The sequence below is a fragment of the Bubalus bubalis genome, chromosome 4 (assembly GCF_019923935.1).
Source record: "Bubalus bubalis isolate 160015118507 breed Murrah chromosome 4, NDDB_SH_1, whole genome shotgun sequence".
In the NCBI taxonomy this organism is placed as follows: domain Eukaryota; kingdom Metazoa; phylum Chordata; class Mammalia; order Artiodactyla; family Bovidae; genus Bubalus; species Bubalus bubalis.
The window spans coordinates 9,384,642-9,400,510 of record NC_059160.1 but is presented as its reverse complement, the minus strand read 5'-3'; the positions used below and the strand labels follow the sequence as shown (position 1 = coordinate 9,400,510).

The 15,869-nt window shown below is 51.7% G+C and overlaps 1 protein-coding gene across 3 annotated transcripts; it reads left to right on the top strand.

Moving 5' to 3' along the window:
• The first annotated feature begins 495 nt into the window (after window positions 1-495).
• On the top strand, window positions 496-14,901 carry LOC102405577 (DNA dC->dU-editing enzyme APOBEC-3H). Of its 3 annotated transcripts, none has more exons than XM_044940855.2 (8): window positions 496-682; window positions 2,228-2,393; window positions 5,259-5,538; window positions 5,723-5,837; window positions 12,206-12,362; window positions 13,277-13,544; window positions 13,793-13,908; window positions 14,710-14,901. In XM_044940855.2, the coding sequence occupies exons 1-8, from the start codon at window positions 639-641 to the stop codon at window positions 14,722-14,724; spliced, it is 1,161 nt and encodes a 386-aa protein (XP_044796790.2). In that variant the 5' UTR covers window positions 496-638; the 3' UTR covers window positions 14,725-14,901. The 3 variants fall into 3 exon arrangements, with proteins under 3 accessions (XP_044796790.2, XP_025138625.3, XP_044796791.1); XM_025282840.3 differs by having other exon boundaries at window positions 14,645-14,901; XM_044940856.2 differs by lacking the exons at window positions 496-682; window positions 2,228-2,393; window positions 5,259-5,538; window positions 5,723-5,837 and adding an exon at window positions 9,468-9,640.
• The last annotated feature ends 968 nt before the right edge of the window (window positions 14,902-15,869 follow it).

The window sequence follows — 15,869 nt, the reverse complement described above, 5'->3', positions numbered from 1 at the left end:
CCTTGCCATGATTATTCCCTAGAGATAAGAGACAAAGACTGGCTACTGACCCTGTAAATTCCTTAACTGGAGCCCACCTATCTCTTATCTCAGGAAATGCAAGCAGAAGGGTGGCTTATTGTAAATTTCCAACCTGGAGCCCACCTGTCTCCTACCTCATAAGGGCCACACTCCCTCATGGCATCCATTCATTCAACAGGCAGGTGTAGAGCTAGGCGCAGATTTGGGCTGGGTGAGGGGGTAGGGTGGAGAGGGATCCAGCCTGCCCTCCCCCAGTGGGAGCGGCTGCGGTCTGCTCTCTTCAGCCAGGGTCTGGCCCATCCCCCTCTTGGGCATCTTTACTTTCTCTTTCCCTTTGCAGTAACGTCAGGTCCTACCCCATGGAGGGGCCTGGACCCATCAGAGGCTGAGCTCAGCCAAGAGGGAGGGCCCAGGGGAAGGTGGGTCTGAGCCTGAGGAAGCAAAGCACCCCGGGGGCCCTCCCACCCGGGGCCCTCCTCCCACCCCCGTGCCAAACCAGGAAGGAGGGCGGGCTTCCGCAGAGCCGGCCTGGGAGGTCACTCATAGATAAGGGGTTTTTCTACCCGAGAGTCCTGAGAGAGGAAGTGGAGCCCCCGCACTCAAGACAAAGGCCAGGGATGCAACCAGCCTACCGAGGCTACAGCCAGATGCCCTGGATCAGGTACTGCTGCCCGCCCGCTCTGTCTACTGGGCCCCCTCTCCCGAGGTCTCTAGGGCTGTCTCATCCCTCAGCCTCCTTCTCCCTGAAGTCTCTGCAGCCCCAGCCCCGTTCTTTTTCCCCTTCTGGCACCTTTTCTGAAAGGACCCTCTCCCACTTGGAGTCTTTGCCCTGTTCTGGGGAGGGGGCGCCCACTCTTGCTTCTGAACTGGCCCCCCCCCACACCTCCATGCCTCTCTGAGGGTCCTCTGGCCCAGCTCTCAGTCTGAAATGCTGTGGGCCAGTTCCTTTCCCGCCGGTGCTGGGCTGCACCCTCTATGAACACTTAGAATTTGGCCAAAGGATGGCTGAAGTGGCTGGTGGATTGTTTGCAGCACTCCGATCCATTTTCTCTACTGTTTAGACCACTGAAAGCACAGTGTGAGAATATTTCTCTAAGGCAAGTAGAGACATCCCCTCTTCCAAGGGTACCTCAGCTCTGAGCAGAAAAATAAATGGTTTTACTTACAACCATTGGTTTAAGTAAAACCATTAAATGGTTTACAACCTGGCCACACCTTAGGTGACCACGCTTAACATTTATAACTGTACCACGGGCCTAGAATCGAGGAAAGATCAGGGGAAATGCTCCTGTTTTAAAAGTGAGTAGGAAAGAAAGCCACATCCAAGGCTTCACACGGCTGCAAGGTCACAGATGGCACAGCTGGAGATGGTCTCGTCTGGTTGGGGCCCGGCTCCATCACTTACTGCTGTGTGACTTGGGTGGGCTACTTGCCCCCGCTGTGTCCCTGCTCCCTCCTCTATAAAATGGGCTTGGCTCCCGTGGGATTTGGGGGAGGAGTCGATGAGTTCAGATACAGAAAACACTTGAACAGTAGCCTGAACCGGTGAATTTAGGTGTTAACCTCGTTAAAAAACTGAAACAACTATTGATATCATGTATAAAATAGATAACTAATGAGAACGGACTGTACAGCCCAGGGAACTCCACTCGGTGCTCTGTGATGACCTAAATGGGAAGGAAATCCAAAAAAGAGAGGATGCATGTTTGTGTATAGCTGATTTACTTTGCCGGACCGTAGAAACTAACACAACGTTATAAAATAACTTTACTCCAATAAAAATTAACACAAGCAAACAAATGCACAAGTGAAAAGTCAGGAATGAATGGAATTGAAATGTCAAAGGATATTATTTTGTAGTGGAGAGGTTTTTATTATTTTTTATGTTTTACTAATGTTAGGCAGGAAAACTGGAGTGGGGATTAGGGTGCTATAGGAAAGAGCAGAGCCTGGGCCCTAGGGGGAGACGTCACCCACCCTGCTGACCCGTCACCCACCCTGCTGACCCAGCACCGTCTCTTCTTCCCCGGTCTTCCTGCCTGCCAAAGGCAGCAGGAAATTCCCAAGGCCCAGGAGGGTTGCTGGGAAGCAGAGCACCAAGAGCAGCCAGGGCGTTGTGCTCAGGAGACACCAGCTGGGAGGAATGCCTGGGTCAGGGTGGAGAGGGGCGCTCTCTGCATTTTCTCTTTTCTCTCTTTCGCTCCAGCGACTCCAGTGAACACATGGCATGGTTAGATCCTGAAACCTTCTACTTCCAGTTTTGCAACCTACTCTATGCCGACGGGAGGAACTGCTCCTATATCTGCTACCAGGTGGAAAGAAGGAAATACAACTCACATGTCTCCTTCGACTGGGGTGTCTTTCATAACCAGGTACAGGCCCCAGGAAACTCTCATCACATTTATTTGGTGCCTTAGAATTGCAGTGCGGGCAGCACAGATTTCACGTGCTGCTGGCATTGTGTCCTGCCAAGGGAGGAAAAGCCCGGGAGCAGGGAGTGGATGGGCAAACTGTCCTTTTAGGATCCTTGCACAAGTTGTTTTCCCAAAGTTATGACTGGGGGATATAATTCCAACTGCCATTCATTGGTTTTCAGACTGTGTTATGTCAGATACTAGGAAAATTCCTTTTGCAGTGCGTCCAGTTTTTATAAAAAATGCAGTTATAGGGACTTCCCTGGCAGTCCAGTGGTTAAGACTCGGTGCTCACAGTGCAAGGGGCATGGAAAACTAAGATCCCGCAAGCAGTTTGGTGGGGCCTAGATAAATAAAAGAATGCAGATATAGCGGTGATGGGCTTCCTGGATGGCTCAAGCAGTAAGGAATCTGCCTGCAGCGCAGAGGATGCGGGACACACGGCTTCTTTCCCGGGGTCGGGAAGACCCCCTGGAGAAGGAACTGGCAGCCCACTCCAGTGTTCTTGCCTGGGAAATCCCATGGACAGAGGAGCCTGGTGGGCTACAGTCCATGGAGTCACAAAAGAGTCGGAGACGACTCAGTGACTTAACAACAAGGATATGTTTAGGAAGTCTGGTCTATTGTGTTCCAGTGCCGATCAGACCCTAGCAGCTGCTCTGCTGGCTGGGTCCTCGCCTGCCACACCCATTCCACTTCTGTGCCTAGGGCTTGGGACCTCACAGGGGAGACCCACAACCTTCATCCTGCCTGTCCTCCAGCTGGTGAGCACGCGGCCAGGTCTCCTGGATGACCACTGCAGCATCAGCAGTGCCTAATAAGTCCACTGCCCTGCGGCTCCTGGGGCACCATCTCACCACTCCTGCAAAATGTCCCCCACCCGCCTGCAGCCTTTTCAGAATCTACCTGGGGAAGGCAGCTCTCATGGGCTGGGTGGGGTAGGAGTGTGCGCTGTAGCAATATTACCCCATCAAAATATAATCCGAGTCATACGTGTCATCTGACTTTTTCTACTACCCAGTATTCAAAAGATTAAGAGAAACCGATGAAATTAATATTGATAAGGTATTGGGCAATGCAGTCATCCCTCTGTATGGAGTGGGAGGTTGGTTCCAAGAACCCTGCTAACACCAAAATCTGCAGATACTGAATTCCATATGTAAGATGGCATAGTATTTGCATATAACCTACCCACATTCTCCCATATACTTTAGATCATCTCAACTTACTTGTGATATCTGATACAATGTAAATGCTACATAAAACATTTGTAAATACAGTGTCGATGTACGTGAAAGAGGAGACTGAAAAAGCTGGCTTAAAACTCAACTTTCAAAAAACTAAGATCATGGCATCCAGTCCCATCACTTGATGGCAAATAGATGGGGAAAAAGTGGAAACAGTGACAGGTTTTATTTTCCTGGGCTCCCAAACCAGTGTGGATGGAGACTGCAGCCAGGAAATTAAAAGATGCTTGCTGCTTGGAAGAAAGCATATGACAAGCCTAGACAGTGTATTAAAAAGCAGACATCTCTTTGCTAACAAAGGTCCGTATAGTCAAAGCTATGGTTTTTTTCAGTAGTCATGTACAGATGTGAGAGCTGGACCATAAAGGAGGCTGAGCGCCAAAGAACTGATGCTTTCGAATTGTGCTGGAGAAGACTCTTGCGAGTCCCTTGGACTGCAAGGAGATCCAACCAGTCATTCCTAAAGGAAATCAAGCCTGAATATTCATGGGAAGGACTGAGGCTGACGCTGAAGCTCCAATACTTTGGCTACCTGATGCAAAGAGCCAACTCACTGGAAAAGACCCTGATGCTGAGAAAGACTGAGGGCAGGAGGAGAAGGGGACAATAGAGGATGAGATGGTTGGATGGCATCAACACAATAGACATGAGTCTGAGCAAACTCCAGGAGATGGTGAAGGACAGGGAAGCCTGGAGTGCTGCAGTCCATGGGGTCATAAAGAGTCAGACACAACTTAGCAAATGAACAAGATGTTATGTAAATTGTTGCCAGCCGGGCAAATTCAAGTTTTGCCTTTTGAAACTTTTTGGAATTTCCTTTTTCGGAATAATTTCAATAGGTGGTTGGTTGAATCCACAGTTAAGCAGCCCTCAGATAAAAGAATTGACTGTATATCTAAGCTATATACTTATATGAATTTTCTAATGCATAACTAATATGAAACTTCATGAGATAGTTTGCATTCTTTTTTGTTCATACTAAGTCACTGAAACAAACTGTGTTTTTTATTTTTAACATTTATTTATTTGGCTGCTCCAGGCAGCATACGGGATCTGTTTTAGTTGCTGCCTGTGGGGTCTAGTTCCATGACCAGGGATCAAACCCCGGTCCCCTGCATTGAGAGCGTGGAGTCTTAGCCACAGGACCACCAGGGAAATCCCTTAACTGTATTTTCACACCTGCCACACACCTCCCTTCACTTGAGCCACACGTCAGGTGCTCTGTAGAGGTGTGTGGCTGGTGGGTTCCCTGAAGTGCTGGGCAGCTCTGTGAGCCTCCTAGCAGACAGCACCCAGGGAACCAACCTGGACCCCAGAGGGCATGGCACGAAGCTGGACTCAGGATACTTGTAGAATGAATGCTTGAGAGGATGGATATTGGAATGAATGGATGAGTGGATGACTGTGGGAAGGGACAACTAAGGAAGAAAAGAAGGGAGGGGGCAGATGGAAAGAAGGGATAACTAGTAAGCTACCTGCCTCTGGGACACCAGCCACTGACTCCTCCTCCTGCCGCCCCCGCACGGCCTGCTCTGCCGCCAAGAACAACCGTGCTTTCCTCCTCCGTCTCTCCCAGGTCTGTAATGGGACTCTCTACCACACCGAACTCCGCTTCCTGTCTTGGTTCTGCGCCAAGAAGCTGCGCCTTGACGAGAGTTACCACATCACCTGGTTCATGTCATGGAGCCCCTGCATGAAGTGTGCGAAGAAGGTGGCTAACTTCCTGGGAATGTACCAGAATGTGAAGCTCAGCATCTTCGCCGCCCGTCTCTACTACTTCCGGGACGAGAGGTCCAGGCAAGGGCTGCTCGGGCTGAGCGACCAGGGAGCCCGTGTGGACATTATGTCCTACCGAGGTGAGAGCAGAGGGGGCTGGGGGCCTGGGCGAGGGGAGGTATGGGGGGGCACCTAGAATACCTCCCGAGAAAGAGGGGAGTGGGAGGGGAGCCTGGGGAGCGGGGAGGAGGGCCCAGGGCACAGGCAGAGGGTCAGCAGAGGACAGGCCCAGCTCTGACAGCTCTGCTTTCCTCTTTATCTCAGAATTCAAATACTGTTGGAAAAAGTTTGTATACAGTCAGAGGAGGCCCTTCAGGCCTTGGAAGAAACTATACAGAAATTATCAGCGGCTGGTTGAAGAGCTTGAGGACATTCTCGGGTGAGGGCTTCCTTAGCCTCCCCTTTACCCTGACCCACGGCCTCCCCCTTACCTCCGCCCACCGTTACCTCCCTTCTCAGCCTCCTCTTCCCCCTGGTCCTGCCGGTCCCCTGCCCTTGAACCTTTCCTCGGTCCTCTCTCCTTTCTTCCCCCAGCGTCTCCCTCTCCCGCAGCAAGGGGGCCCCCGCCTCCTCCCATCTCACGCGCTGACCCAACCTTGTTACTGAACTGAACATAAGTGGGTATGAACATGTATACGTGTGAAAATGAGATTTGAAAAACAACCTTGAAGACTGACTTGACTAATCAGAGAATGAGGATTCCTGATGGGAGTGACTGTATTTGTTCGCTAGGGCGTCAGCAACAAAACTCCGGTGACTTTAACAAGACGCATTTATTTTTCTCGCTGTCATGGAGGCTAGAAGTCCAAGACCAAGGTGATGGCAGCCTGGGTTTTCCTGCGGCCTCTCTCCTTGGCCGCAGGTGGCTGCCTTCTCGCTGTGTCCTCAGATGGCCTTTCTTCTGTGTGTGACCTCTGGGGCCCTGGTGTCCCTCTGTGTGTCCCAGTCTCCTCTGCTTACAAGGACGTTGGGGCTTCCCAGCTGGCGCTAGTGGTAAAGAACCCGCCTGCCAATGCAGGAGACATTGGAGATGCAGGTTCAATCCCTGGGTCAGGAAGAGCCCCTGGAGAAGGGCATGGCAACCCATTCCAGTATTCTTGCCTAAAGAATCCTCTGGCCAGCGGAGCCCGGCAGGCTACAGACCACTGGGTTGTAAAGAGTCGGACACGACTGAAGCAACTTAGCACACACAAGGACATCAGTCAGATCAGAGTAAGAGTCACCCTAAGACAGTGGTCCTCAACCTTTTTGGCACCAGGAACCAGTTTCATGGAAGACAATGTTTTTCCACGGACCGGAGGGTTGAGAAGAGGATGCTTTGGGGATGGTCCTCATAAAGAGCATGCAACCTAGGTCCCTTGATTGCACAGTTCACAGTAGGGTTTGCACCCCTGTATGTGTGAGCTAAGTTGCTTCAGTCATTTCCAATTCTTTGCCACCCCATGGACTGTAGCCCACCGAGCTCCTCTGTCCATAGGATTCTCCAGGCAAGAATACTGGAGTGGATTGCCAAGCCCTCCTGCAGGAGATCTTCCCGACCCAGGGATTGAACCCCAGTCTCTTCTGGCTCCTGCATTGGCAGGCGAGTTCTTTACCACTAATGCCACCAGGGAAGCCCTATTTGTGCTTCTATGAGAATCTAATGCTGCCCCTGACCTGATGGGAGGCGGAGCTCAGGCAGTAATGTGAGCGACGGGAAGCGGTTGTAAATACAGATAAAGCTTTGCTTGCTTGCCCACCGCTCACCTCCTGCTGTGCACACCCGTTCTAACAGACCACAGACAGGTGCCAGTCCATGGCCCGGAGGCTGGGGACCCCTGCCCTAAGAGCTTGCTCTTAATTCAATCACTGCCTTCAAGGTCGTATCTCAGTTACAGTCACGTTCTGAGGAAGTGGAAGTGGGGACTTCAGAATATGGATTTGGAGCTCACAGTTCAGCCCCTACAATGACCAAGGGCATCTCTGAGCTGAGCGGGCGCAGTGACAGCAGGATCCTGGTCCTGTGTGTCTCTCTCCAGGTTATGCCCCCACCCCTTGACCCTGACTCGTCTGCTTCCATTCTAGACCTTGGTGCCCCCACAACCCCACCCTCACCCCACCGTCACTCTGACATCATCACAGCCCTCGATCACTCTGCTCATTCCTGGTCCCATTCCCACATTGCTGCCAGCGATGAAGCGCTGAGGATGGTGATGGAGAGAGAGTGAGTGGGGGTGGGGGGAGTTAATGGTTAAGTTTACATTTAAATAAGCCTTTAAGGGAAAAAGTAGGATTGGGCACTTGAGGATTGAGTTGATCAGAGATTTTCCCAAAAGCAGAACAGAAAGTGGAAGGGCGGCCAGGAGTCAGGTCAGAGACCACAGCTCGGCTGCTCAAGGTAGATCAGAACTTGAGTGTCTGGCCCTGTGATTGCGGAGCCAGCAGCCACATAAACGCACCGAGGAGGAGGAACTCGGTGGAGATTCCAGAAAGGGTGGCGGGAACTGTGGCAAGGGGTAAAGAGAGTAAGCTCCTGATGAGCTGGGTTTCTGGGCCACCAGAGGCACAGGAAGGACTGGCGAGTGGGAAGCCGTCGGTTTGGAATCTGTCATAAAGTCCTCGTGGAGAAGGTCGGGGGTCCCACTCCTCTTGGCATCTGGCTGTGAATTGTCAGTGGCAGCAGATGCTTGTCTGTTCGCTCTCCCCTCTTGTTTGCACTGCTGCCTGGGGATCCTGAGCAGAGTCCCGGGGGGTCCCTGGCTGCTTCAGCTCATCTGCCTCGATGCCCTCCCTGTCGGTGTTTCCTTCAAGGAGGGAGGCACAGACAGACACAGCTGTGGATGACACACATCCTGATTGTCTCCAGCATTGAAAGGGCCCCAGTGGCCAGCTCAAAATGCCCTGCTCCCAGCACGCCTGCATCTCGGCCCATCCCTGGCAGCTCACGGGGATTTCTAGGGCCGGGGCTGGAGGATTGCTGTCATTAGGGAAAGGCCAGCAAAGGGTTTCAGCCTTCTTGTCCACCCTTCCTGCTTCTCAGGCCAGGGGTGACTTAGCTCTCTGAGTCTGACCAACACTTCAGTGTGCAGATCTGATCAGTCTTCCCAGAAGGACGCAGATCATTCTAGACTTTTCCATTGGCTGTGACCCTGGGCATTAGGACAAAGGGAGGTAAAGGGGATAGCATCCTTATAGATCCTCTAACTTCCTGCCCAAGCTCTTGTTACCCCCGAGGCCACACCAGGGCCTGTGGGGCAGAAGGGGGGTGTGTCCAGGGTCCGAGAGCAGTGAGATGACAAGCTGGGAAAAGTTAACTTAGGAGTTGCATCTGTGTGCAGTCTGGACCGGAGGTGGCCGTGACTGCTCTAAGACCTCCTCCCTAGGTTTCCCCTTTCCCCAGAGCTACTTTTTCATCTGGAGGTCTTGACATGACAAGGTAAGCAGGCAGCTTACCCTTTCTTTCGTACCCACCCTCCGTCCACTCCTTTTAATGGAACAATGGGGAAGCAGGAGGAGGGAGCCAGGCCAGGCTGCCTGGACAGCTTTCCAGTTCTTTCGTTTATTTGCTGTGTGACCTCGAGAGAGTGTCTTAGCCTCTCTGTGCTAGGACCTCATCTAAAACGTCAGGATAACGATCCTTCCTGCTTGAGGCTGTCGGGGCGCTGGGGTGGCTGATGGTTCACAGATCTGCCCAACACAGGGCTGGAGATGAAGATCTGTAGTGCTGACCCCCAGCCCTCCTTTTCCATCCTGCCCAGAGTCTTGCCAGGGTACTAAATGACAACAAAGTACCAAGCCGGGGTGGGGTGGAGAGAGCATTAGCCTGCCCCTCCCCCAGTGGGTGCAGCCTCTGTCCTCCTCTCTACAGCCAGGGTCTGGCCCATCCCCCTCGCTGGCATCTTTACTTTCTGTTTCCCCTTTGCAGTACTGTCGGTCCTGCCCGTCCATCAGAGGCTGAGCTCTGCCAAGAGGGAGGGCCCCAGAGAAGGCGGGTCTGAGTCCGAGGAATCAAAGCACCCCGGGGCCCTCCCAACCCTGGTGCCAAAACAGGAAGTGGGTGGAGCCTCAGCTGAGATGGCTGGGAGGTCGCTTTCAGATGGGGGCTGTCCTAAAAGCAGGGGTCCTGGGAGTGTCTATGACAGAGGGCTGGGCTGGGTCAGGCCTTCCTGGGCAAGGAGCTTGCGTTTGGATTCCTGGAACCAGGTAAGTCAAGAGCCCGGAGGAGGAAGAGGATGGGGAAAAAGAAAACCATCCTAGGACCTCCCGCCTCAGCTTCCCCAGGCCAGAAGGGCATCTGCCACTCAGAAAGCTGTGGGGGAACATTCTCAGATAAGGGACTCTCCCAAGGCCAAGGGCAGCCTGCTGAGAGGGAGGTGGAGCCAGAGAGCCCAGTGCCAGGGCAAGCCGAGACTGCCAAGGGGGCTGGAGCCAGGCTGTGGGGACCAGGTATCGATGCAGGTTCTCCTCTCAGCCTCGGGCTCTGCCACCATCCACTCCCAGCCCTGGGTTCTCTCTCTGGCTCCTTCCCTGCAGGGCTCCACTTCTGTTCCTCCTCTTGCCTCAGGCCTCCCAGCCCCGCTTCTGCCACAGCCTGTCTGTCTGTGTCCCTGGCCATCTCTGTCTGGCCCTGGCCATATCCCATAGACATGGCCCCCAGGTCTTCCTGAAGCTTTCTGTGCACCCTCAATCCTAGACTTTAGGTTCAAGGATGATTGAAACACTGTCTGGAGTCAGCTACAAAAGCATTTTTGTAAAACTTTATTTTAAAGGCACAATTTTGCAAACGAATACTCTCATTTCTGCTCTGTGGAGGGAAAACTCTCCAAGATAAGAAGATAACTCATTTCCCATGAAGACACTACCAAGTGTGAAAAATTCAATTGGTCTTTAAATACTTCTTAAAGGTTGTTTCTGTCACACCTACAGTTTTAGCTATTCAAGGTCAAGGTGCAACATATGTGCTATGAAGATAAGTCCTCTTGTCTGAAATGTGAAGGGTCTAAGCCTTGAGTTGTCTGGTGTCCCCAGGCCTGGGGAGTTTCCCAGAACACGGGGACTTCAGGGCTAAAATCAGGAAGACTCTGGGCAGACGGGGCAGTGGTTGTCTTAGATGTGCTGCAAATGGGATTTCCCTTCTGATCTGGCCGCCAGTTCCCCTCACCGGGAGTATGAACTTCAGGGGAGGTCAGTGGTGGCTAATGAAGGGTCACAGTCCAGAGGTGGTCTCTTTAGCAGTTGTTCTCCAAATCCACCTAAAGTTTTACTGATTAACACGAGGCATGTTAGGTTTCCATTGATGAGATAGGTTTCCGCTGGTGAAATCTGTGGCTTTGCTAATTAGAATAACAGATACCAGAAATGGTTTTTCATTGGTGGAACTGGTGATATTTCAGTGAGTCAGCTGGAAATATGGCAAAGCTTTTCCGGCCTTGTAGGCAGAGTGTTGCAACCCGGGGTCCAGGCTGTGAGGGCATCCTTGGTTTGGTTCCTGTGCCAGTTTCGATGCTCTGAGGTCACCTGTGTCTGACGCGATGATAGGCCAAGTGACATTACTGTGGGTGAAGGGTCCAAAAGGACAGTGGTCTGAGGTCATCAAGCCTCCCAAGCTTGTTCAGGCTGGCATCTGCTTGGCCTTGGGTGTCCACGTGTGGTGGGGCTCTGGCCAGAGCGTGCCTTCATGCACCTCCCTGGGTCTGGCAGGAAGGCTCCTGGTTGTATCCACCTGCTTCAATTTGTGCAAAGCCAGCAGCATTTATTGAAAAGAAATGGGATTTCTTGAAATCCCATCAACAGAGGAGCCTGGCAGGCTACAGTCTACGGGGTCACAAAGAGTCAGACACGACTTAGTGACCAAACAACTATGAAGCCCTGGGGGTGTCTGGTCTACAACTCATCTCCTCTGGCCTCAGGCACCCTGATCGGATTCTGATCAAGATACGGATGTTTGAGGAGTGTGGGGTTAATGGATGAGTGAGTGAGTGAAGGAATACCTAATGAAGGAAAGAAGGAGGTTCTTTCCTTGTGCTGTGGGCAAGCTCACATACTAGAACCTCGTGGTTCTGCATTTCCACGTGGGCTGGGCCACTTTGCAATGTATTACATGAAGGAAAGCAAGATACAAAACGAAATACTTTACAGAGTACAAGCATAATGGGCGGGGGAGAAAAAGCTAAGTGAGTGCTTCCACCAAAAGTGTCTGTTGCAACACACCCTTGGTGACAGCAGGTTTTCCTGGTCATGTACCTCTGTGCTCTTTCTACAGACAGAAGTGTGATACACACACCTCAGCCAGGAGCACAAAGAGTTAACGGAAAAACACCAGCTTCCATCCCCCCCATCCCCCAAAGAGAAAGGGTTCTGACATTAGACATGGGATTGAGGTGCTTGTGGGACTTACACAGAGGGGTCTGGGGCTCAGGACAAAGATGTGAGAGCCGAGGAAGGACATGCCGTGTTCAGTTCTCGGGGCGCCCCCACCCCACCCTAGCCCAGGCATCCTGCCTGCAGTGTCCTCTAGTGTGGGCTGGAGTGGGGGGGATCTCTTTCAGGCCAGAGGTGGGAGGTGGTCTCTGAGGTGCGAGAACTCACACTCTTCCATCTCCCTCCCCGGTCCCCCTGGTCAGCCAAGAAGGAAGAGACCCTCCCATACCTCCCCTCAAGGGCTCAGGCGAGCCCAAGGAATTGGGTTCAGAATGTAACCCAGCCTAGGGTGACACCAGAGAAAGAACGCTCTCTGCATCTTGGATTTTCTCCTTCCTTGTTGCACAGAAACACGATGAATCTGCTAAGAGAAATTCTGTTCAAGCAGCAGTTTGGCAACCAGCCCCGGGTCCCAGCACCTTACTACCGGAGGAAGACCTACCTGTGCTACCAGCTGAAGCAGCTTAATGACTTGACACTTGACAGAGGCTGCTTCCGAAACAAGGTGCCAAACAGGTCCTCTGGGTACAGGGCCGGCAGGGGCTAACCTCATCCATGCAGGGGAAATCCCGAGACTCAGCAGAGTCTGAGTTAACCCAGCTTCCCAGGAACTCTCCACCTTCTTCCCCATCCCAGGCCACCACAGAAGCCCTTCCTTCCAGCACAAAGTCTTCCTGCTCCTCTTTGAGAAGTTCATGCTTTCTCATCCTCCAGGTCTCAGCTCAGTCATCACTCCGGGAAGCCAAGCGCTCTTCCAAGGACTGAGCACCTAACCTCACCCACAAGATCTCCATCACATTTCTGCCTTTCTGCTCATCTTTCTACCTGTCTGTTCTTCCTCTCTTCCTCCCTGACCTGCTCCTTGGTACTACCCTCGGGTTCAAACATCTCCAGACAACCTCCTGATTGTGTCCAAACACCAGCTCACACTCTACCTGGCGGCTCAGTGGTAAAGAATCCACCTGCCAATACAGGAGATGCGGGTTTGATCCCTGGGTTGGGGAGATCCCCTGGAGAAGAGAATGGCAACCCACTCCAGTATCCTTGCCTGGGAAATCCCATGGACAGAGGCGACTGGTGGGCTATAGTCCATGGGGTCACAAAGAGTTAGACACGACTTAGTGACTAAATAACTACGAAGCCCTGGGGGTGTCTGGTCTGCAACCCGTCTCCTCTGGCCACAAGGACCCTGATCAGATTCCGATCAAGATACAGATGTGTGGAATTAATGGATGAGAGAATGAGTGAAGGAATACATAATGAACGAAAGGAGGTTCTTTCTTTGTGCTATAGGCAAGCTCACATCCTGGAAAGTTCACAGGATAGAGCCCCTCATCCCCAACTTCACCCTCCATGTGTGACCTCTGGCCTCTGCCTTCTAACCAGCCCTTCCTGCTCTCTGTCTTATACCCTCTCCAGAAGCAGCGGCATGCAGAAATTCGCTTTATTGACAAGATCAACTCACTGGATCTGAACCCGAGCCAGAGCTACAAAATCATCTGCTATATCACATGGAGCCCTTGCCCGAACTGTGCCAGTGAGCTGGTCGATTTCATCACCAGGAATGACCACCTGGACCTGCAGATCTTTGCCTCCCGCCTGTACTTCCACTGGATCAAGCCGTTTAAGAGGGGGCTGCAGCAGCTGCGGGAAGCTGGGATCTCAGTGGCTGTCATGACCCACACAGGTAGGAAGAGAGACAGAGCTGTCGGTGCCCTGGAGGTTCTGCAAGTTCCAAGAGCGAAAGCCACTGCGTGGGAGTGGGAGAAGAGGGGAGGCTGGGCCGGAAGGATGCAGGCCCAGCTGGGACTCAAGGGGTGATACCACCTGGAGGGGAAATTCCAGGAACAGGAAGAGAAAGAAGGGGGAAGGAAGGAGGGAACCTGCTCCTCTGCCCTCAGGGCCTGACTCTGCTTCTCTCTCTCATATCTCAAGAGTTTGAAGACTGCTGGGAACAGTTTGTGGACAACCAGTCGAGGCCCTTCCAGCCCTGGGACAAGCTGGAGCAATACAGTGAGAGCATAAGACGAAGGCTCCAGAGGATCCTAACGGTGAGAAGCCGGCCCTGAAGCAGGTCCCCGGCCTCTCCCCCACTCCCTCCCCAGCTTCAGCCTCCCCACTTTTATCATCTGTCCTCTGCTTGCTGTCTCCCACCCCCAACTCCCTTCTCTTTTCTCATGACACCTCCTTTTGGCTCCCTCTCCCAGGCGTTTGCAGTTCCTTCCATGTCTCTCTTGATAGATCTTTTTTGTTTGTTTGCTTCAGGTCTTCTTTGTGGCTTCCCTAATGGCTCAGATAGTAAAGAATCTGCCTGCAATGCAGGAGAACTGGATGTGATCCCTGGGTCAGGAAGATCCCCTGGAGAAGGGAATGGCTAGCCACTCCCATGTTTTTGCCTGGAGAAGTCCATGGACAGAGGAGCCTGGCGGGCTACTGTGGACTACAGTCCATGGGGCCGCAAAGAGTCCGACACGACTGAGTGACTGAAACTTCTTTGTGGCACGCAGCCTCTTAGATGCCCTGCAGCATGTGGGATATTAGTTCCTCTACCAGGGTTCGAACTCGAGTCCCCTACATTGGAAGGCAGACTCTTTATCACTGGACCACCAGGGAAGTCCCTTAATAAATTCTTGTTAGCTCTCTGTTTCCCTCCAGGCCTCCAGGGCACACTTGACTCAGTTCTTTTCCTTTGCATTTCTAGTCCCTGCATTTTCAGCATCACCTCTCCTCCCCTACCTCCCTCACAGTTTCCTGCCAATCAAAGCTTTCTCATTCCTCTCTCAACAGGCCCCAACTTAGAAAAGATCTTCAGAGGCTTGAGCATCAGACTCTCATCCCCTTTGTCATTACAGAGTGACTCAAGATGACAGTTCCTGGGTCATCCCAATGCTTCGTGAACTGCTGACTCTCAGGATCGAGTACCAAGCTCCACAGGCAGGCCGGACCCTCGCCCAAGTCCAGAGACCTTTCTTCTGTTTTCTAAGTGGGAAAATTTTTTTTAATTGAAAAAAAAAATAATAAAGACAATTTGAAAGTCTGTAAAACTTTACTTTCTAAAAGGGTTATGTAAGGATTAGTCTTTCCTTCATTAAATGATGAGTACAAAGAACTCTAGTGCTACAGCTCTAAGGGAAAATTTGCTTTAGAATTCCTAGTAGAGTCTGGAATAGTGGGATCATTTTGTGGTTCAACTATGCTCTATTCCTTCTCTATATCTAACATTTGCCTAAATAAATAAGATAAGGACTTCCCTGGTGGTCCAGTGGCTAAGACTCCTTGCTCTGAATGCAAGGGGCCAGGGTTTGAGCCCTGGTCAGGGGACCATGAGATCCCATATGCCACAGCTAAAGATCCTGCAAGCCGAAACCAAAAGACCCCATATGTTGCAACTACGACCTGGCACAGCCAAGTAAAATAATAAACCAAATATTGTTAATAAGCAAAGTAAAACTTTATTGCATGAAGTTGACCACAGACTTGACTGGGGAAAGAACACACTTGAAACTGTTTTCCGGTGTTCTTGGTTGAAGCAACAGGCATTCCTGGCTAATTGAAACAAAAGAAACATTTAATAGAAAGATGTTGGATGGTTCACGGAATCTCTAGGAAGGACGAGGAACTAGATTTGAAGGCTTCACTGCCAGGAAGCCTCCAAACTATGCTGCTAGCTGGTCTAGTGACCAGGACTGCTGGTGATGGCATGCTTCACCCACAGCAGCTGGATACTAACAAAGAATCCCTGCTTCGACTGCCCCCACTGCCAACAGCCCCATCAGGATGGAGGAAAGGGACAGGAAACAGTTACAATAAATAATGAACACAGCATAAGATGAGAAGAGTAAAATCTAATGTATCACACTGAATGTGAATAGAGGGGCTTCCGTGGTGGCTCAGGTGGTCAATAATTTGCCCGTAATGCAGGAGACCTGGGTTCGATTCCTGAGTTGGGAAGATCCCCTGAAGAAGGGAATGGCAACCTGCTTCCAGTATTCTTGCCTAGAAAATTCCATGG

Coding starts and splice junctions, on each gene's coding strand:
- LOC102405577 (XM_044940855.2), top strand. CDS start 639: ATGCAACCAGCCTACCGAGGCTACAGCCAGATGCCCTGGATCAG. Junction 5,838..12,205: donor GAGCTTGAGGACATTCTCGG/GTGAGGGCTTCC, acceptor CTTGTTGCACAG/AAACACGATGAATCTGCTAA. Junction 12,363..13,276: donor GAGGCTGCTTCCGAAACAAG/GTGCCAAACAGG, acceptor TACCCTCTCCAG/AAGCAGCGGCATGCAGAAAT.